The 18,925-nt window shown below is 34.3% G+C and overlaps 1 protein-coding gene across 6 annotated transcripts in view; it reads left to right on the top strand.

Annotated features, from left to right (window-relative positions):
* The window catches only part of Rps6ka6 (ribosomal protein S6 kinase A6), a 152,309-nt gene that overhangs the window by 118,171 nt on the left and 15,213 nt on the right, over positions 1-18,925 (top strand). For all 6 annotated transcript variants that reach the window (XM_040744334.1, XM_040744333.1, XM_040744336.1 and 3 more), the window contains 4 exons: positions 11-169; positions 1,791-1,952; positions 9,088-9,164; positions 10,899-11,016. In XM_040744334.1, the coding sequence (XP_040600268.1) occupies positions 11-169; positions 1,791-1,952; positions 9,088-9,164; positions 10,899-11,016 (516 nt within the window). The remainder of the gene's footprint in view (positions 1-10; positions 170-1,790; positions 1,953-9,087; positions 9,165-10,898; positions 11,017-18,925) is intronic.

Below are 18,925 nucleotides of genomic sequence, written 5' to 3'. Positions count from 1 at the left end.
TCCTTTTTAGGTCTTTGATGATGGGAAATATGTTTACCTTGTTACGGATCTGATGAAAGGAGGAGAACTACTGGATCGTATTCTCAAACAAAAGTGTTTCTCAGAACAGGAAGCTCGAGATGTATTGTATGTAATAACCAAAACAGTTGAATATCTTCATTGTCAAGGAGTAAGTTATAGTTGAATTCTTCCTTCAGTTATGGGACCTGTGTTGTATTTCTTGCATATTTTTGCGTATCATAACCTAATAAAAAACTCAGTATTATAGTGAAGTTTATAGAAAGTGGTTTGAAATATAGTGTGTTTGTGTGTGTGTGTGTGTATGTAAAAATTTAAGTTTAATTTAAATTTTTTATCTTGAATCATGTGTAGCTCAACAGTACCTATGAAATATAAAGAATGCAAACTCCACTTCAGAATTGTAAAGTAGAAATTATATATAAGTCCCACTTATAAATAATAAAAATAAAGTAATAGTGTTGTGTGTGACCTAAGAATAAGGCTTCAGTATTTGGAAATAAATTTCATAATACCAAAGGAATATAATAATTCTAGTATAATTAAATTAATCAAATCTCTTTGCAAGCACCTTAAAGGACAACAGAATTTTTGTAAGATATGATAAACCAGAATTTTTAAAATTTGATAAACATCTGCTGTTTGATTTATTTCTTTATAGATCTTGTTTTAAGAACACTTAAATAACAGACATTTTGAACATTTACACATGACAGACATTGTGAGCAAAGGGCATTATGGATTTAAATACTGAGCAAGATTTTGCCCTTGTCTCTAAAGAGCATGTGTTGTTGTACATTGCTAAATAAAGGATATGAAGACCATCAGAGCAGAACAAAAACAAGGAATATTCATTTCAAACTCAGCCAAAATTATCCTTAAAGAATATAGTAACAGAATATAAATATCTTTATGTCTTCATATCCTTTATATATAATATTAAACCCTTTACTTGTATTTTTGTTTTATCTGTCAGTGTTGGTTCTTTGCTGTGTAGTGTTCCCCACTTGTTTTTGTGGTTTTCCACTCTAGTGTTAGTTCTTTGCTGTATAGTGTTCCCTACTTTGTTTTTGTGGTTTTCTGCTCTTTTCTGCAATATCAAACAGAAAAGCTATTTTTTCCAAAAAATGTCCAAAACCTTTTTGTATAATAGAGACTGTTCTTAGTTCTTAGTGTGACAGCCACAGATACTGGAACCTACCCACAGCTTCCTCTGTTTCATCCTTCCACCAAATGTGTCACTTCTCAGTGTCTCCCTGCTTTCCTAACTTCTCTTGTACCTACAAACTCTTAACTTTTATTTTATATTAAGATTTAATAGGTGGAGTGGCGTTGGGTACTGGGTAAAACTTTAGTCAGTTATATCTAAAAGTAGAACCAATAATTGAAGATGGGAATGCTTAACAAAACTGGTAGATACCTGGCAAAATATGTCTCTCATAATAATAATAATAATAACAACAACATCATTATTTTTTATTATTATTATTATTATTATTTGGTGTTTTGAGACAGGGTTTCTCTTTAGCCTTTGGAGCCTGTCCAGGGAACTCGCTCTGTAGACCAGGTTGGCCTCAAACTCACAGAGATTCACCTGCCTCCGCCTCCCAGTACTGGGATTAAAGGTGTGCTCTGCCACTGCCTGGGTGTTTCTCTTTATTTTTGATGCCATGGGTTGGGGAAAAGATCTGAGGATTTTCCTTATTAACATATTAGCTGTTTTAACAAAAATTTAGTTAGCAAATATAATGCTGTTTTCTTTTATGTTCTAGGTTGTTCATCGTGATCTTAAGCCCAGTAATATTTTGTACATGGATGAATCAGCCAATGCAGATTCAATTAAGATTTGTGATTTTGGGTTTGCCAAACAGCTTCGAGGAGAAAATGGACTTCTGTTAACTCCGTGCTACACTGCAAACTTTGTGGCACCTGAGGTATTTTTTTAAGTTTTACTATTTTGTGTTCATTGTTTTGCTTAAATTAAGTCTATATGATGTCAAGTATGTTGGTATAGACAAGTAAAAATAGACTTTTTTCACTATAAAGCTCACTTAATTTTTGAATTATATTAATTCATAATGTAAAGTCAGAGTAGCCTGTTCTTTTGGGCTATATACTAATACAGAAATCATATGATTGCAAAACAGGGCTTCACTACAAAACTGCAAAGCATAGCAAGTCTCTTCTATTTGTCTCCTGATGGTTGGGATTACAGGCATGTGTCACCATGCCTTGCTGAGAACCATACATTTTAGGACTGAGATACAGCTTTAAATTGCCTTTTGATTAGTTTTTAGAAACATTGTTTTTTCCTTATAAATCATTCGTTGTTTTAGGGGAATGAAGGCTAAGGAAAGATAAGGCTGGATAAGTTTAGGAATACAGATTGCACATTTGGGAAGCTCTCTGATATTACAATCTCCGGAAGCAGTGAAGACAAGATTGGTGAAAAATCAATGAGGGGTTGCATTGGCTACATAAAGTTCTTTATAACATTTGTTTATAAGTCAGGAATTGTTTTTTTATTTCATTTTACATTCCAACTACAGTTGTCCCTCCCACCCCCATTGCCTCCTTCCAACTCCCACCTACTCCCAACCCACCCCCAGTCCAGTCCTCCTCACTGGTAAGGGCTCCCATGAGGAGTCAACATAGTCTGGCACAATAGGTTAGGGCAGGACCAGGCCCCTCTCTATTCACTAAAACTGAGCATGGCATCCCACCATAGGGAATGGACTCCAACAAGCTGTACTATACTGGTGATTATATCATGGTCCTACTGTCACTGAGCATGACATCCCACCCTAAGGAATGGTCTCAAATAAACTAGTTCATGTACCAGGTTTGTATTATGGGCCCACTGTTAGGGGCCCCTCAGCTAAGCCAAGCTTCACAACTGTCTCCAGTATATGGAAAGCCTAGTTCGGTGCACTGGAGTCTCCACGGTTGTAGGTCTAGAGTCCGTGAGTTTCCACAAGCTTGGTTCAGCTGTCTTTGTAGATTTATCCATAATGATCTTGACCTCCCTTCCTCACATATTCCCTCTTCCCTCTCTTTGCTTGGATTCTCAGAGCCCGGCCTGGTTCTTGGTTGTGGATCTCTGCCTCTGGTCCCATCAATTACTCGATGAAGGCTCTATGATGATTTTTGGGGTATTCATCAATCTGGTTACAGAAATAGGCCAGTTCAGGCACCCTCTCCACTACTGCTAGGAGTCTTAGTTGAGGTCTTCCTTGTGGATTCTTGGGAGTTACCCTAGTGCCAGGTTTCTCCCTAAGCCCATAGTGGCTCTCTCTATTACGATATCTTATTCATTTCTCTTCTACTGTATCCCTCCTCGCCTAGGACATCTCATTGCCTCCTGTTCTCAGTCCCCTTCTCTCCCCCTTAAATACCCCACCCCCAATTTGCCCCATCGATTTCATCTAATTTCCCTTCCCAGGGTGATTCATGTGTCCCTCTTAGGGTCCTTCTTGTTTCCTGGCTTCTTTGGAGCTATGGATTATAGTCTGCTTATCCTTGGCTTTATATCTAATATCCACTTATGAGTGAGTACATACCATGTTTGTCTTTTTGAGTCTGCATTACCTCACTCAGGATGTTTCTTTCTAGTTCCATCCATTTGCCTGAAATTTTCATGAAGTCATCATTTTTTACTGCTGAGTAGTATTCCATTGTGTAAATTTACCACATTTTCCTTATCCATTCTTTGCTTGAGGGGCATCTAGGTTGTTGCCAGGTTCTGACTATTATGAATAATGGTGCTATCAACATTGTTGACCAAATGTCCTTGTGGTATGACTGGGCATCCTTTGGGCAAATGCCCAAGAGTGGTATTGGTCTTTATCTGCCAGAATGGCTAAGATCAAAATACTGAGGACAGCTTATGTTGGAGAGGATATTGTGTCAGGGGAACACTCCTCTACCTCTGGTGGGAGTGCAAACTATACAGCCATTTTGGAAGTCAGTGTTGTGGTTTCCAGGAATTGTTCTTAAGATGTTATAGATGTTGATAACTAATGACAATTATTAGATGCTAATCCAAATATCTAAAAATCTCATTTTGAAAACTTGAATTTGCCAAATCAGGAAAGTGTAATAGGGTAATCTGAAAGTGAATTCTTACCATATATATATTTTGTATTTTATATTTTGTATCAAATAATTGATCATTTTAAGCAGATGTTACATATACTATATGTAAATTAGTTGTTAGGAAGCTTACCTTCCTAAAATAAAAATTAAGAAAAGTAACTTTATTAATAAACTTCTCATTTTAATTGTTTTATATTTTTGCTTTAAAATCCTATTATTGGGATATAGATACAGTGTTTGTTTGATGAGCTTTTTGTGATTATGATTTGGCCTGTGACCAATTATACATATATGAGTGGTTTTTTTCTATTCTTTAATGAAAATCATAATATAATGATTGTACAATTTTTACCAAATTATGCTGTGTAGAAACTATGGTTTTTAACATTAAATCTGGGGCACATATTCCCAAAGAGGTTATTTTATTTGGACAGCCCTCATGTGTATAAGATACCTTGCACATAAAAACATTTTAGTTTTTCTAGACTTTGTTTTGAATATGATAGGAGAGCAGAACATTTGAAATGTGATATCTTCTTTTAAATATAAGCTACATAGTCACCATGAGTATTCTAAATGATTTCTCTAATGCAAATAATAATGTATTCACTACTTATTTTAATGGGCAAATTCTTAATATTGGCTTAATTTTGTATAGTTCTACTCTTTGTATTTTTATAGAAACTTACTAGAAAAAGTTCAGGAATGAACGTGTCCCAGAAGAACACCAAAAATTTAAAATGAATAAACACATAGTGTATGCATGTTTAGATTAATGGTTAGGCAAATATTTTAAGATTAATGGTTAAGCGGTCACTTTAAATGAATATATGTACACAGTACGATTCAGTACACTGCTGCTTTTTAATCCTAGCCGACTTCCATTCCAGTAAGACACTTTGTTTATTGTAATAGTGAAAATTTTTAGGTGGGCGGTCTACTACTTCTCCACAACTGGCATTTGAACTACCTTTGGCTTGTGTGTTTTGAGTGATTTGAAATATTTTATCTAGTGCTGAAGATCCTGCCAAAATTTAGTAAATACTCCTGAGTTGTTATAAATGAAATACATTAGTCTTTAAAATTTCAGATTCTGTCAAAATATCGCAAACTATACAAGATAGTCATTTTAAAATGGAACCATAAAGATTGAATTAGCCATGCAAGTATTTTATGAAATAATAGGATTTATAGAACTACACTTCCATAATTTCATCACAGTAGATAAAGAAACGTGGTTTTCTAAGAAAAATCACCCGTTACTGCAATTTTAGCACAGCAGTAAAGAAATAATATTCCCTCAGGTTTTGTGTATGTATCACTTCAGTCAACCCCTTATGTTTTACTTCATAAATGAGCATTTCTTTATGCTTATTTCACTATGATTAAAATATCCTTAATTATTTACTTTTATATGAGTAAAAACATGAAGTCTTAGAATGGTCTTGAATTAATAGAACTTAAAATAAATTTGAAGAATGAATATATTCACAACATGTGACTATATTGAATAATATTGAAATTACCTAATTTTGTTCTGGCCTGTGCTTTCATATGTTTTATGTCAAATATGAATTACACTTAGTGCAAAGGGAATGAGAATTCTAGATGTTACTTGTTGCAGACTTGCAAAGTCAAGTGAAAGAGAGGGTTATGGAATTAACTGCTTTAGTTGTGTCTTTTATTCTTCTAAGTTTACCTTGATCCAAGTGAAGAGATATAAATTTCAGGCTGAATATCATCCTCATCCACTAATTCTGCCACCATGCCTTGTTTCTTTTTTGTTTCATATAGTCATTATTGTAGGACATTGAAGACTAATTACAGAACAAAAAATGCCGTCTCTTTTTACCCACACTGAATGTGTTTCAGTATGTAGGAAAAAAAAGCAAGATTTGTATGATAAGCTAAAACACTGTGATACCTACTGCACAGTTATGCTGTTCTTATAACTTAGAAGAGTTATAGAGACATTGAACTTTTTTTCTTCTTTTAGTATGTTTTTATTTAAATTAGAAACATGCATGCTTCAAATGTCAATCCCAGCTCCCTATCACACCCCTCCTCCCTTATCCCTCCACCACCACCACCCCTCCAGCCCAGTCCCCACATCATTCCCCAGGGAGGGTGAGGCCCTCCTTAAGAGGCTGATTTGTAATCACATATTTACTAGAAGCTGCTGCTGGAGTTATTTGTTCTGCCAGGTCCCACAACTGCTTTTCAGTCCCAAATAAACACACAGAGACACTATATTAGTTATAAAACTGTTGATCGATGGCTAGGTCTTCTTATTGGCTGGCTCTGTCTTAATTATTAACCCATTTCTATTAATGTATTTCCACGTGGTCTTATCTTTTTTTAATTTTTGTTTAGTTTTTTCCAATATTTTTTATTTAAGTTAGAAACAATCTTGTTTCACATGTCAATCCCAGCTCTCTCTCCATCTCCTCCTCCCCCTCCCTCCCCACCAGGTTCCCCAGTTCCCCCAATCTCCAGTCTGATCCCCAAGGAGGATGAGGTACTCCATGGTGGATCTCCAATAACTGTCATTTCATCCAGGGCAGGGCCTAGGCCCTCCCCCAAGAGTCCCGGCTGAGAGAGCTTCCCATATTATGGCATGGGCACTCAAAGTCTATTTTTACGCCAGAGATAAATACTACCCAAGGCCCCATAGATTACCTAGGCCTCCTCACTGACATCCACATTCAGGGGGTCTGGGTCAGTCCCATGCTTTCCACACAGCCATCAATCTGGAGTCCAAGAGCTCCCCCTTGTTTAGGTCAGCTGTTTCTGTGGGTTAAACCAGCCCACTCTTAACTCCTTTGCCCATCAGTTCTCTTTTTCTGACACTGGATTCCAGGAGTTCAGTTCAGTGTTTGTCTGTGGATATCTGCCTAAAGCCCCAGGCTTCTGAGTTTAAACATTCTTCCTGCCTCAGCCTCTCAAGAAGCTAGGACTATAGGTGCAAACCACTGTTGCTGCTCTAGTTGGGAGAGTAGAGGCTAAAATGAGACAAATTAAAATTCATGCAATAGCCAGTTTTATTCAGAGCATCAGACAATTTATATTCTGAGGGTTAAGGAAGGTCAAATGAGCAAAGGTCACATGAGTTTAGGCTGTATACAGGTACAAGGATGACCTGTGTTTGAAAACATTATTCTGAATAATAATGGGTAAGATATGGGTAATCTAAAGTAAACACACTTCTATTTACCACACTTGGGAGGTCACAAAAGCATGTTATGGAGAAACAGAGGTTACAACATTTTTGCCTTGTTTGCATGGAGTTATCTCGTAAGCTCTCAGAATCTTCCTTGCACAGCTTCATTCAGGGATTATTTTCTGACAAACCACCACTTCCCATAAGGCTGTGAAAGCATAAAATGCAAATATGAGTTGGGAAAATTAGGTAGACATGAAATGCCTAGAATTGTAAGAGATAATGAGAAATGAGGACATACAATAATAAAAAACAGTGCTATATAGCTTTAGGTTGCATTCATTAGGGCTTCTATAGTCCAGTCTTCTATAGCATCAGTGTTAAACATGTATCCTATATTTGTCCTTAGAAAATGCCTCATGATAGCCAGTACTGGCCTTGAACTCCAGATCTTTTTTCCTTCACCTGATTGAGGATTACAAGCATGAGTCACCATGCATAACCACATGTGTGCTTTTATAAATAAATGTATTCATAGGAATTATAAATACATTTTAAGCAAGGTACTTATTGTTTCTGTCTGATAATTGTGAAAGCCAAAACTATAATATTTTTTTAGCCTTTTCTAGATGAAAAGTTCATACTGATGCTTATATAGCCTTTGGTGTTAATGAATTAATAATCCTTCTATTTTGTTTCTTATGCCTATAGACTTTAACAGTGTGTTTATTTTTTTAAGTACCCTCATTTTATCTTTATCTTTATCTTTAAAAAGATGGCATTGCCTTGTTGATTCTATGCGTTTATGTTCATGAGTTGAATGGAAATGCCACAGCATACAAACATGTGGAGGTCTGGAGAATCCAGACTCAGTTTGTCAAACTGGGCAGCAAGCACTTTTGCTCATTGAGCCATCTGACCGTCCCGTCATCCTTTTATGTTTCTTGCAATTGCTGTTGAGGTTCATAGAGAAATCTTCCATTGATTTATAGTAAAATATTTTTTGATTTTTATTAATACTGCCTCTCAAACAAAAGAAGTTACACAATTATTATATAAATAGTACTAAAATACATAGTTGAGTTCATACAGATACAAACACCACTAGTAAAGACTTATCAAGCCAGATGGGATGACTCATATCTTATGTAATCCCAGCACTTGGGTGGTTGAAGCAAGATGATTGCCACATGTTTGAGACCAGCATGGGCTATAATAATGACTTCTCAGGCATGTTGGGCTTTAGAAGAAAACCCTATTTAAAAAAAAAAGAAAAGAAGTGATTTCCATAGATATTAAAAGCACTGCCTTTTAGTAAGAATGCCTGTTCTACAGTAGCGACCAGTTTTCTGATGTTGAGCCAGTCACTTAACATTTCTCTCAGTGTTGTCTTGAGAATTGGAATAATTAACATCTACCTCATAGAGTCAGTATCAGAACTAAAAACCTCAGTACTATTTATAGTTCTATCAAACACCTCTACATATCAATCTTAAGTTCAGGTGTTTATATATCCAATTTGAAATGAGGACGAATTGAAAGCTCATTGAGGTCAGGTTTTATATCTTAAAGGGTTGTTGTTTTTGTGTGTAGTCCATATTACCTACCACTTATAGCAGCCCCAGTTTATGCAGTATTTGCAGATTGGAGAATATTTTACTTTTACCCTTAAAGGACTTAGAGTAATTTAAAACTTTTATATTTATTTTTATGTGAGTAATACTTACAAAGTTATTAGAATCAAGACAATATTCCAGTGTATGAAAAAATGACGCTGTACTAAATAATATCTCATGCCGTCTTATTTTTCATAGGTTCTCACTCAGCAGGGATATGATGCTGCTTGTGATATTTGGAGCTTGGGAGTGCTTTTTTACACTATGTTGGCTGGGTAAGATATTTACAAACTCAAACTTAACTGCATATCTTCCTCTAGAAAAAGTACAGAAGAAAATAATGTTAGATATCCCATTACTATTTGTAAATCTATTCTTTTTACTTGTAAAATGAGAAAGATACAGAAATACAACAGTTTTCATATAGAATAGATGCTTTAGAATAAACCTTTTTACATTAAGTATTGTAATTTTTGTTTTGTTTTGTTTTGTTTTGTTTTGTTTTTGCTTTTTACGAGACAGGGTTTCTCTGTATTGTTTAGGAGGCTGTCTGTCCAGCCCAGCCTCGAAGTCACAGAGATCCGCCTGCCTCTGCCTCCCGAGTGCTGGGATTAAAGGTATGTGCCATCACCGCCGGCAAGTATTTTACTTTTTAATGAACTTAATAGACTATAGTATAGCTGTGTATTATTATAGCATGTTCACTGGACTTGTCAGTATTAAGTTAATTTTATTACAAAAGCACATTAATTCTGAGCAACAAGAGATTTAGTAAGAGGATAAATAAAAATATAATACTAAACAATATTAATCTAGAGAAGTGTGCATATACATATCTACCATTAATAGGATGAGCATAAGCTCAAAACAGATGTGGTAATGAGACTGTGTTAATGTTTGTGACATAATTAATGAAAATAATATTTTGCTCTTAATAGGGAGGAGTATTTTATTTAAAAGTGAATATTTATGCTTGTATAAATTATTCTATTTTTTAAAAAAGGATGGTTAGCTAGTAACTATCAGACAGGTATGACATTTTAAATATTCAATTTAACTGCTATATAAAAACATAAAATACATTAGTAACATTGTGATGTTGGATTATTAATTGGCTGTGCATAATCGCATATGTCAGGATTTTAAATAAGCTCTTTATAGAATGGTATACCTTGTCATACATAGTTAGTATAATAGGTTTCTTGCTTTCTGCTTTCAAATATTTGCTTTGTGATTAAACAAGAAATTATTATATATAATTATGTTTGATGTTATATAAACCTAATTGTTAGATGAGGGAATGAAAACATTATTGTATAAAGCTATCTCCTAATTTTTTAACCATAAATCAACTTTCCCGTTCCCAAATATAAAGAAATTTCAGTTACAGCTAATAACATGGTACTTTCATCCAGTTAATTTCTAAAATCTACCTTACATTTGTGAATCTCTTTTCAACCCATGAATAATTTTCTGTACATAATTCTGAGACTGGTTTTTATTACATTGACATCAATATTAAATATATTTGTTTTTCATATGTATAAACTGAAAATTATAACTCCTTTTCACTAATCATAAAATTAAAATGTTAATGAATAAGCTGAACTAGTATAATTAATACATTATAACTATGTAAGAATTAAAATTTCTTCATAGTAGATATATTTCCTTGCTAACTTAAGTCTAACAAAATAGAATATTTGTCTTTTATCATGCTCTTCTAATATTGTATGTTCATATAAAAGTACTTGTTTATTTTGCACTTATTAACTGATCAAAGGAAACAAAGAAGTAATCAGCACAATTCCTTACTTCATTAAATAATTTATCAGAATTAAATTCATTGTTTGAGATACATGATTTCATATTAATAATAAAGGGAAACATTAGGTAATGATCTTGGTTCCTTTTTATATTTGTATATAGACTTATAGTCACCACTTTTGAATATACATATAAAACGTACCTTTACTTTTCATATTTATTAAAATCTATTTTATTAACAGCTACACTCCATTTTCCAATGGACCCAATGATACTCCTGAAGAAATACTCCTGCATATAGGCAATGGGAAGTTCCCTTTGAGTGGTGGAAACTGGGACAATATTTCAGATGGAGCTAAGGTATAAAATATAAATATGTTCAGTTTTGCTGTGTTCATATTCAATTATTAAAATCCAGAAACTGTATTCCAATGTATATTTGTTGTATGGCTTTGTTATGTCGTTACATCAGTTTTTATTTATTTTTATTTTTTATTCATTGAGATTATAATTATTTCATTTTTCCTTCTCTTTCTTGTGTCCAATTCTTCCCATGAAACCCAATTTACTCTTTTTTTTTGTTTTTTTTTTTTGGTTTTTCGAGACAGGGTTTCTCTGTGGCTTTGGAGGCTGTCCTGGAACTCACTCTGTAGACCAGCCTGGCCTCGAACTCACAGAGATCCGCCTGCCTCTGCCTCCCGAGTGCTGGGATTAAAGGCGTGCGCCACCACTACCCGGCTCCCCAATTTACTCTTAATGGCCTCTTTTTCTTAACTTGTTGGTGGTTGTGATAGTTGTGCGCTCTCTCTCTCTCTCTGTCTCTCTCTCTCTCTCTCTCTCTCTCTCTCTCTCTCTCTCTCTCTCTCTGTGTGTGTGTGTGTGTGTGTGTGTGTGTGTGTGTGTGTGTGTGTGTGTGTGTGTGTGTGTATGTGTGAAAATCATCCTGTTCAGTCTGTATAGTGTTACCTCTGTGTATGTTTTCATGGCTGACCATTAAGTATTGGATAACCAATTGGTGCGCTCTCCCCTGAGAAAGACTAATTTCTCTTGCTCAAAGCATTTCTGTGTTACCTGTATAGGGTTAAGTTCTTGTGAGCTTCTCCCCTTGCATAATAGCATGTCTGTTGGTGTCATTCAGTTCAAGGTGTAGTTAGGGAACCATGTTGGTGAGCTTTTTATGGACGAAGCTTCTGTTAGACACCACAGATACCAAATGAACTTGAATAGAAGTATTTGATCCAAATTGAAAGCTTATAAATTGTTACTATGGACAGCTGGTAAGTTTGCCATCTGAGTATTGTGAAGTGAATAGAAAATTTGCTATTCTTTTGTATTCATGTAGTTTATAAACTTTTACTAAAGGTAGGTATAGAGGATATGAAATTTTAATGCTTCTGTTTAGGTGAATTTTTAATTTTGTTAATCATTTTTTCAACATATTATCTAGGGATAGATACCCAGTTGATTATACATGATTATTCTTTGTCACAGTTTAGTATAATTTTTCAAAATTAGCCAATGATATCATAAAAGTATTCATATGTAAGTGACAAATTGGGTTCTTACCATTTTCCTTTTAGCCATCACAATGTTCAGTGACTATTATTGCTTAAGATAATCTTTTGGTCTCCCATTCTCTGCTCATCATTTTGTCTAGGAGAACTTGCTTTTTTGAAGGGATATTTAAAAGAAATAAGATAAATTAAATCTTACTGAAACAAGGTCAATTTGTTTTTTAAAAGTAGGAAAATAATTTTTGTTGTGAACACATTTTGTTAGTATATAAACTAATCACTATTCTGATACTGTCTTTATTAGGAGGCAATTATAATAAAAGTTTGGTATGGATTTATATTTAGGCCATGCTTACTGCATATAAATCAGAAGAATACATGTTTACATTTTAAATTAGTATTCCAAATATAGATGAACTCCTTTCTATGTTAAGGCACTTGGAGACCAGTTTGCTTGCAACAGCCTTGGTTTATCACTTCCACTGATGGGTAGTGATTCAAGTCACAAATTATGTTCATTATAACTTATCTTCATGTCACATTTCATTATGAAATTGCACTTTTCTTTAGAAGTATAAGATTTTACTTTTTTGTAAATGCTGTGTAACAATGCTACCAACATTAAATGCTTACTATATTTATATGATAGTTATTACCCTGAGTATGCTGCCCAATATCACATGAAACTGAACAATGTGGTACATGCTTCTATTCCCAGCACCAGATATGTAGAAGAAGCAAGAGAGTCTGAAGTTCCAGGTCATCCTGTTCAGGGATGAACTTTGTATATGAAACTTCAAGGCTAACCTAGGGTATATGAGAATCTATTTCTAAAATGAAAACAAAGAAACAAAAAAATAAAGTTGTAGAAATTATTTAAAATTCAAGCATCAGTTTTTTAGTATAATAGGTGAAGAATGAAAAGTCATCTAGACTAGCAATTAAGACTTAGGATGGTGCGTAGATTGCTTAGCCTGACTTTATGACTTATTCAGTTTGTGACTCTGAGACTGTTGTCTAACCTATGTGTATCTCAGTTATCATATCAAAAAGTTGATGTTAGTAGTACCTACCTCAGCGTTGTTAGAAAGGTTAAACACTCATATATGTTGTATCAGTATTGTGTATATTCAAAAACAGGTTACATATGTGACACTTCCTAAATGTTCATGTATTTGGGGATAAAGTGATTGCAGTGTGCTGTATGGCAGATAATCAGTAATTGAGACCCTTCTGAGTAAAATTTAAAACAGTACATTTCAATATTTACAGACATGTTCCTCTTAAAATTATTCTTCATTGCTTCATTTTTGTAACAAAGTATACCATTCAATAATCCTATGAAATCTCTGGGCAAGTAGAAAAGTTCAGATATGGTTTAGTGAGCAGATGAAGGTTTTGTTTTGATTTCCCTTGTTAAGTCTTAAGTCAGTTTAGGTGATTTGTGTGTTGCTGTATACTTTGGTGATAGAAGTAAAGAGATCGGTCCTTTAAAGGTTAAGATACTTTTTCTTTTCTTAGCATAGAATTTCCACTATAGTAAAATATGGAAAAGTTCTTTCTAATTATGTCCATTTGGGCTTTTCAATGTTTCTTGTATTGGATGGATATTTGATCCTTCCCAATATTTAATTTTTCTGCTGTAAATTTATTTAATAGGCTTTCAGTCTTTTTGGTTTGTATATCTTTTCCTTCCTTTCTCTACTTCATGGATTGATTCTCATGTTCATTCTCTTGAAAGTATGGCCTGGATAGCTCTCTGTTTTGTTCATCTTCTACCTCTTTTTAGACAGTGTCTCACTGTGCAGCTCTAGGAGGCCTTGAACACACAGGGATCCTTCTGCTTCTGCCTCCCAAGGCTGGAATTAAGGCCAAACAGCCTTCTCTTCAAAACCCAATCTCCAGTACCAATCAGAGGAGAGAAAACAGACGACAGTAATTCAAAAGCTAAATAAATGTTAAATGTAGGAAAAAGGAAGTAGAAATATCAAGACCATTATAAAAGTTAGATAGAAAAGAAAGGAGCTAGGATAGTTAGAGTTTTTAAAGAAAAGTAAAAGCTAGGAATTAAAATTGACTGAAGTTTAAAGTAGTAAAAAGGAAGTAGATGAAGAAAGGATAGAGGAGCAAAAAAGGAATACAGGGATGAGAAGAACTATATATGGGATGAAAGCTAAGAAATAATAGTGATATAAAACAAAGTACAAGAAAAAAACAATAAAAATTGCCAGCATTTTTCACTTCCTGAAGATACATAGTGTGGAGTTCTCAGTTTTCTTTTGTTTCAATGTATTTGATATTGGAAGCATTTGGGCATTTATTCTGGTTAGGCCAAAAAAGTCTGGTAGCAGACTGATACCAACCCAACTGTACCCTTTCCGTGATACTGTAAATTATTATTAGCCCTGGCTGAACAAAATTCCTGTAAGTGTTTTCCTCATCCAGGCCAGGCAATACAGGAGTGCAGAACCTGCCCTTAAACTGCTTCTGCTAGATGAACCCAAGAATTTCCTAACATTTGGATGCCCCTTCATACCAGACGTGCTCTGCTAGTGCATGTGTGAGCAGGAAAAATGCCTGAGGCAGGCTATGTTTCCAGTGCTCTGAGATTACATGAATCTGTCAGACCAAAGTAATATGTACTTATAGGGTCGGCATGAAACACTGACTGGCCCTGCATGATCTAGCTATAACTGGGCTCTGCTAGTATTCTCCCACAGCTGGTCTATTCCCAGAGGCCCAGTTGAAGGTCTACAGATTTAATCAACTTTCTTCTGTAGTCATACCCATATTTCTCACCTAAGGAGAACTATGTTTTTGAATTGCATCTAGATTACAACAAATATACTGGGCCCACACTGATTCTTGAGACATTTATTTGCCCAGTTATTGAATGTTTTGACTGTAAAACTTCAAAATGATTAACCTGTCAGCACCAGTGAGCATGCTAGTACAGTAGGAGGCCTGTAGTTCAATGCCTGCTTGTAATACTGGTTGCAGATCTCTTATTTTCACTTATTTCTTTGTTTTGAAGAGTTCCATATTGTGCACCTGTGAAACTCACAGTCTTTCTTTTTCCTCTTTTACATAAAGTTCTGCTGGGGGAGATGCTCTCCCTCTTCTGCTGTTTTAGGGCCTGTTTCTTTTTACAAATCTAAAGGTCATCATTCCTGGATTCCACCTCATCTCTGTCTAATGTTTGCTAATACCCTCCCTTAACTTTTCATGGCATCAGCCTTTTCCTGTAACCACTACAGTTAATGCTCTCTTATTGTAGATTGGTGGAAATACAGGAAAATTTCAGGTATCTTTCTTCCATCTTCCTGTTTGATTTTGAAGGATATGGTTATATAATAAAAAATATGAAGTTGGCATTATTTCTCCCTTTCAGTATATTACAGTAGTTATTCCACTGTGTTTTGTTTTGAAATGTTTTCTGAAATGAAGTTGATGTTACCATCATTTCTGTTATTACTAAATGTGGCATGTTTCTGACTTTCATTAAATATGGAAATTGAAGGGTTTTTCTTTTTCTTCTTAAACTCCAGTTGTATATGAATGTTAGGCCACTTGAATAGTCACATAGCTCACTGGTGCTCTGCTCTTCACCTGTTTTAATAGCTATTTCTTTGGGGGTAATGGCTAATACTGTCTTTAACAATCACTTTTCTGCTATGCCTGCTCTTAGAGTCAGTTTATATTTACCCTTGTCTTTCAGTATTCAGTTCTAGACATTTGATATGAGTCTCTTTTAAATATTTTCTGTTTCAACTTCTGAATGTTTGAAATAGAGTTTTAGCTCTCTTAAAATTTTTATCTGCAAATTCTAACATGTCAGTTTTGAGTCAGTTTTAATTTTTTATTCATTGTCCTTTCTTTTCTTGTATGCCTGCTAATTTTTGCTAAGATGGCAAAAATGATCAATTTTACATCAGTGGATATTGGGTACTTTTCTATTCCTGTAAATATTATTGACCTTTAGTCTACTGTCAATTACATTTCGGGAAGCAGTGATAGTTCTGCATCTTCATTTTTAAGGTTTTCTTAGAGAAGACTACAGAAGTCTCAGGCTCCTTACCAGTTAGGCAAAGTGTTCTATCAGTTAAGTTAATAGAAGCATAATATTCCTCCCCCACTTTGCATAACTTCTTGAGTTTTTCCCAAGTTTTATTTTTAGTTTCTGTGTGTATAAACCATGTAATTTCTAAAATAAAGGATTCTTTTAAAAGAATAAAGATTATGTTAAAATATTTGAAATCTAGAAGATTATAATCAATATAATCAAAATATTCTTCAAATATTATGTTTCAAACTTGAATATGAATGAAACATTTTGCTTAACATGAAATACTTGTGACAACTTGTAGACACTAACAATTAGTTCTGAATTACATCCCATCTTTTCCAATATTTCTTCTGAAGTGTTTACTCATGTGTGGGTATGTAGTAATCTGAATTCTTGAAGGAAATCATCTGTAGGTCTCTGTAATTTTCTGTTCTTTTCTATCACCCCTTTCATTCTCTGTCTTCGGACTGACTGTGTTGGTCTCCTATGAATGGCACTTCTGTCTCCTCAGTCTGATCCACAGGCTGGCCCCTCCTTAACTGCACAGCGGCCAAAACAAACTCAAGGTAGTATGTTGAAGCAATCATGATGCTTGCTTGACATCTCTTGGAGATCATTTTCCTTTGTTGCCTTTAATCTGAAAACTGTTAGTTTTTGTTTTGTTTTTTTGACTTTTCAACTGAGTGAGTAAATCCAGAACTTGGAATTCTATCTGACCAAAAGTAGAAGTTCGTGAGCTATGGAGATTTTACCTTTGTTTTGTAATGTAATGTGTCGGTTGGTAGGCAGGGATTGTTTTATTTTTTTTAAGACAATGCCATATGTAGCCCAGGCTCCCCTGGGACTTGCTATGTAGCCAAAGATAACTTTGAACTCCTGATTTTACTACTTGTACCTTCCAAGTGCTGGTGTTGCAGGTATGTGACACTTGGTCAGGCTTATTTTATATTTGTATTTAAATTATACATAAACCATAAAACGTGTTCATATTAGTGATATAACATATAATATATTAATACATGTGTTAAGTTAAACATATCTATCTCAAACACGTAACATTCCCTTAAAACAAAACATTGAAAAAATGCTGTTGTAGGTGTTTGTTGCTATCTGAGGTCACACTTCTCTGTGGGAGCATACCAGAAATTCTTGAGCCTATCCAACTGTAACCGATCCAAATTCCTCATCTCCCTTCCCCCTATACTCCATCATGTTTGCTAACCTACATTTTACTCTCATTTCTATGAGGTTGACTGCTTTAACATTCCACATACTGAGTGAAAGCGTGTCATAATTGTGTTGCTATGCCTGGCTTGGTTCACTAAAATAATGATCTCTAGTTCCATCCATGTTATCACAAATTATAGAATTTCATTCTATTTGGACTGAATGGTGTTCTGTCTTGTGCATATATAAATTCATATACATACATACACCTAATATTCACTCATGTATACATGCAATCACTACCATGTATTATATATGTGACATTTCTTTATACATTTAACAGTTGGTTGACACATGAGTTGTTTTTATTTTGTGTGTGTTGTCATTAGTACTACTGTGATTATTGAAGTACAGATACCTCTTTGACATACTGATTTTAATTCCTTTAGTTATATGTGTAGTAATGGGCTTGCTGAACCAAATGAATTACTTATTAACTTTTATGAGTCACTGTTTAAGGCTTTTTTATTAAATATTCATTATCTTTTGTTTTTCTATACTCATTTTATGTGGCACTAGATTTTATAAAAAGACTTAATGCACATATATAATATACATTGATAACATACCCCCAAAACCCACTCTTCCCTTTCTCCTCCTTCCCCGTCCCATTACTCCATGTGTTCCCCAGTGTTGCATGTTTCATTTTTAATATTAAATTTCTGTTTTTTTACCACATCTGTTCTATTCCAAGTTTATTATTTTAATTATCTAAAGCCCTGAAATATTTTTAACAGATTGTATTTTTTCTTTTCCTTTTTTGAAAAAATATGGTCAAATAAGGCTTCTCCCAAATTTGTTATATAGCCTTGGCTGGCCTTAAACTTCTGGTAATCCTACTGAGTTGTGAGAATACAAGAATATTAGTCTTTTATCTGTTGTTATTAACTATCATCGTTAGTTTCATTGTTCTTGGTAATGAAAGGTTACACAAATGATGTCTTTCTCTATTAGAAAATTCTTGTTAAAGGGATTTTACTTGTTTTCCTAAAAGATAGTTTAGTCAAAGTGTTACATGCTTGAGTGTATTTAAACTTGTATGTTACTGTGAAGTTATGTTCTATCACAGTTTTAATTATAACAAAAATAATGTATTCATAGTTAATGGTGACTGGACCATTATCATAATTTTTGACATTGAATTTATATTTTGCTGTCCTCAGCATGTAATGCAGAAAGTTCTTACTGAATGGGTTAGCTAACTGCGTGGCAACCTCCCCTTTTTGATTTATCTGTATATACAAACCATTACATCTTAGTGGTCTATCTTTCTAGCAAAGTTTTATAGTTCTTTTCTTGTCCATTTAAAACATTCCAGGGAAACTCCTGCTATCTTAAGTGGTTTTCCCACTTTTATTACTAACCAAATCCCAGTTATAGAAGATTGGTATGCACAGATTTACAAAAATAAAAACTTTACTACATAATGAAAAATCTGTTTCAAGATTACCTTTTGTCTTTA

This window comes from Mesocricetus auratus, unplaced genomic scaffold, assembly GCF_017639785.1.
Source record: "Mesocricetus auratus isolate SY011 unplaced genomic scaffold, BCM_Maur_2.0 Super-Scaffold_100003, whole genome shotgun sequence".
NCBI lineage: Eukaryota > Metazoa > Chordata > Mammalia > Rodentia > Cricetidae > Mesocricetus > Mesocricetus auratus.
Note: the sequence above shows the minus strand (reverse complement) of the source record. Positions and strands in the feature narration are given on the sequence as shown.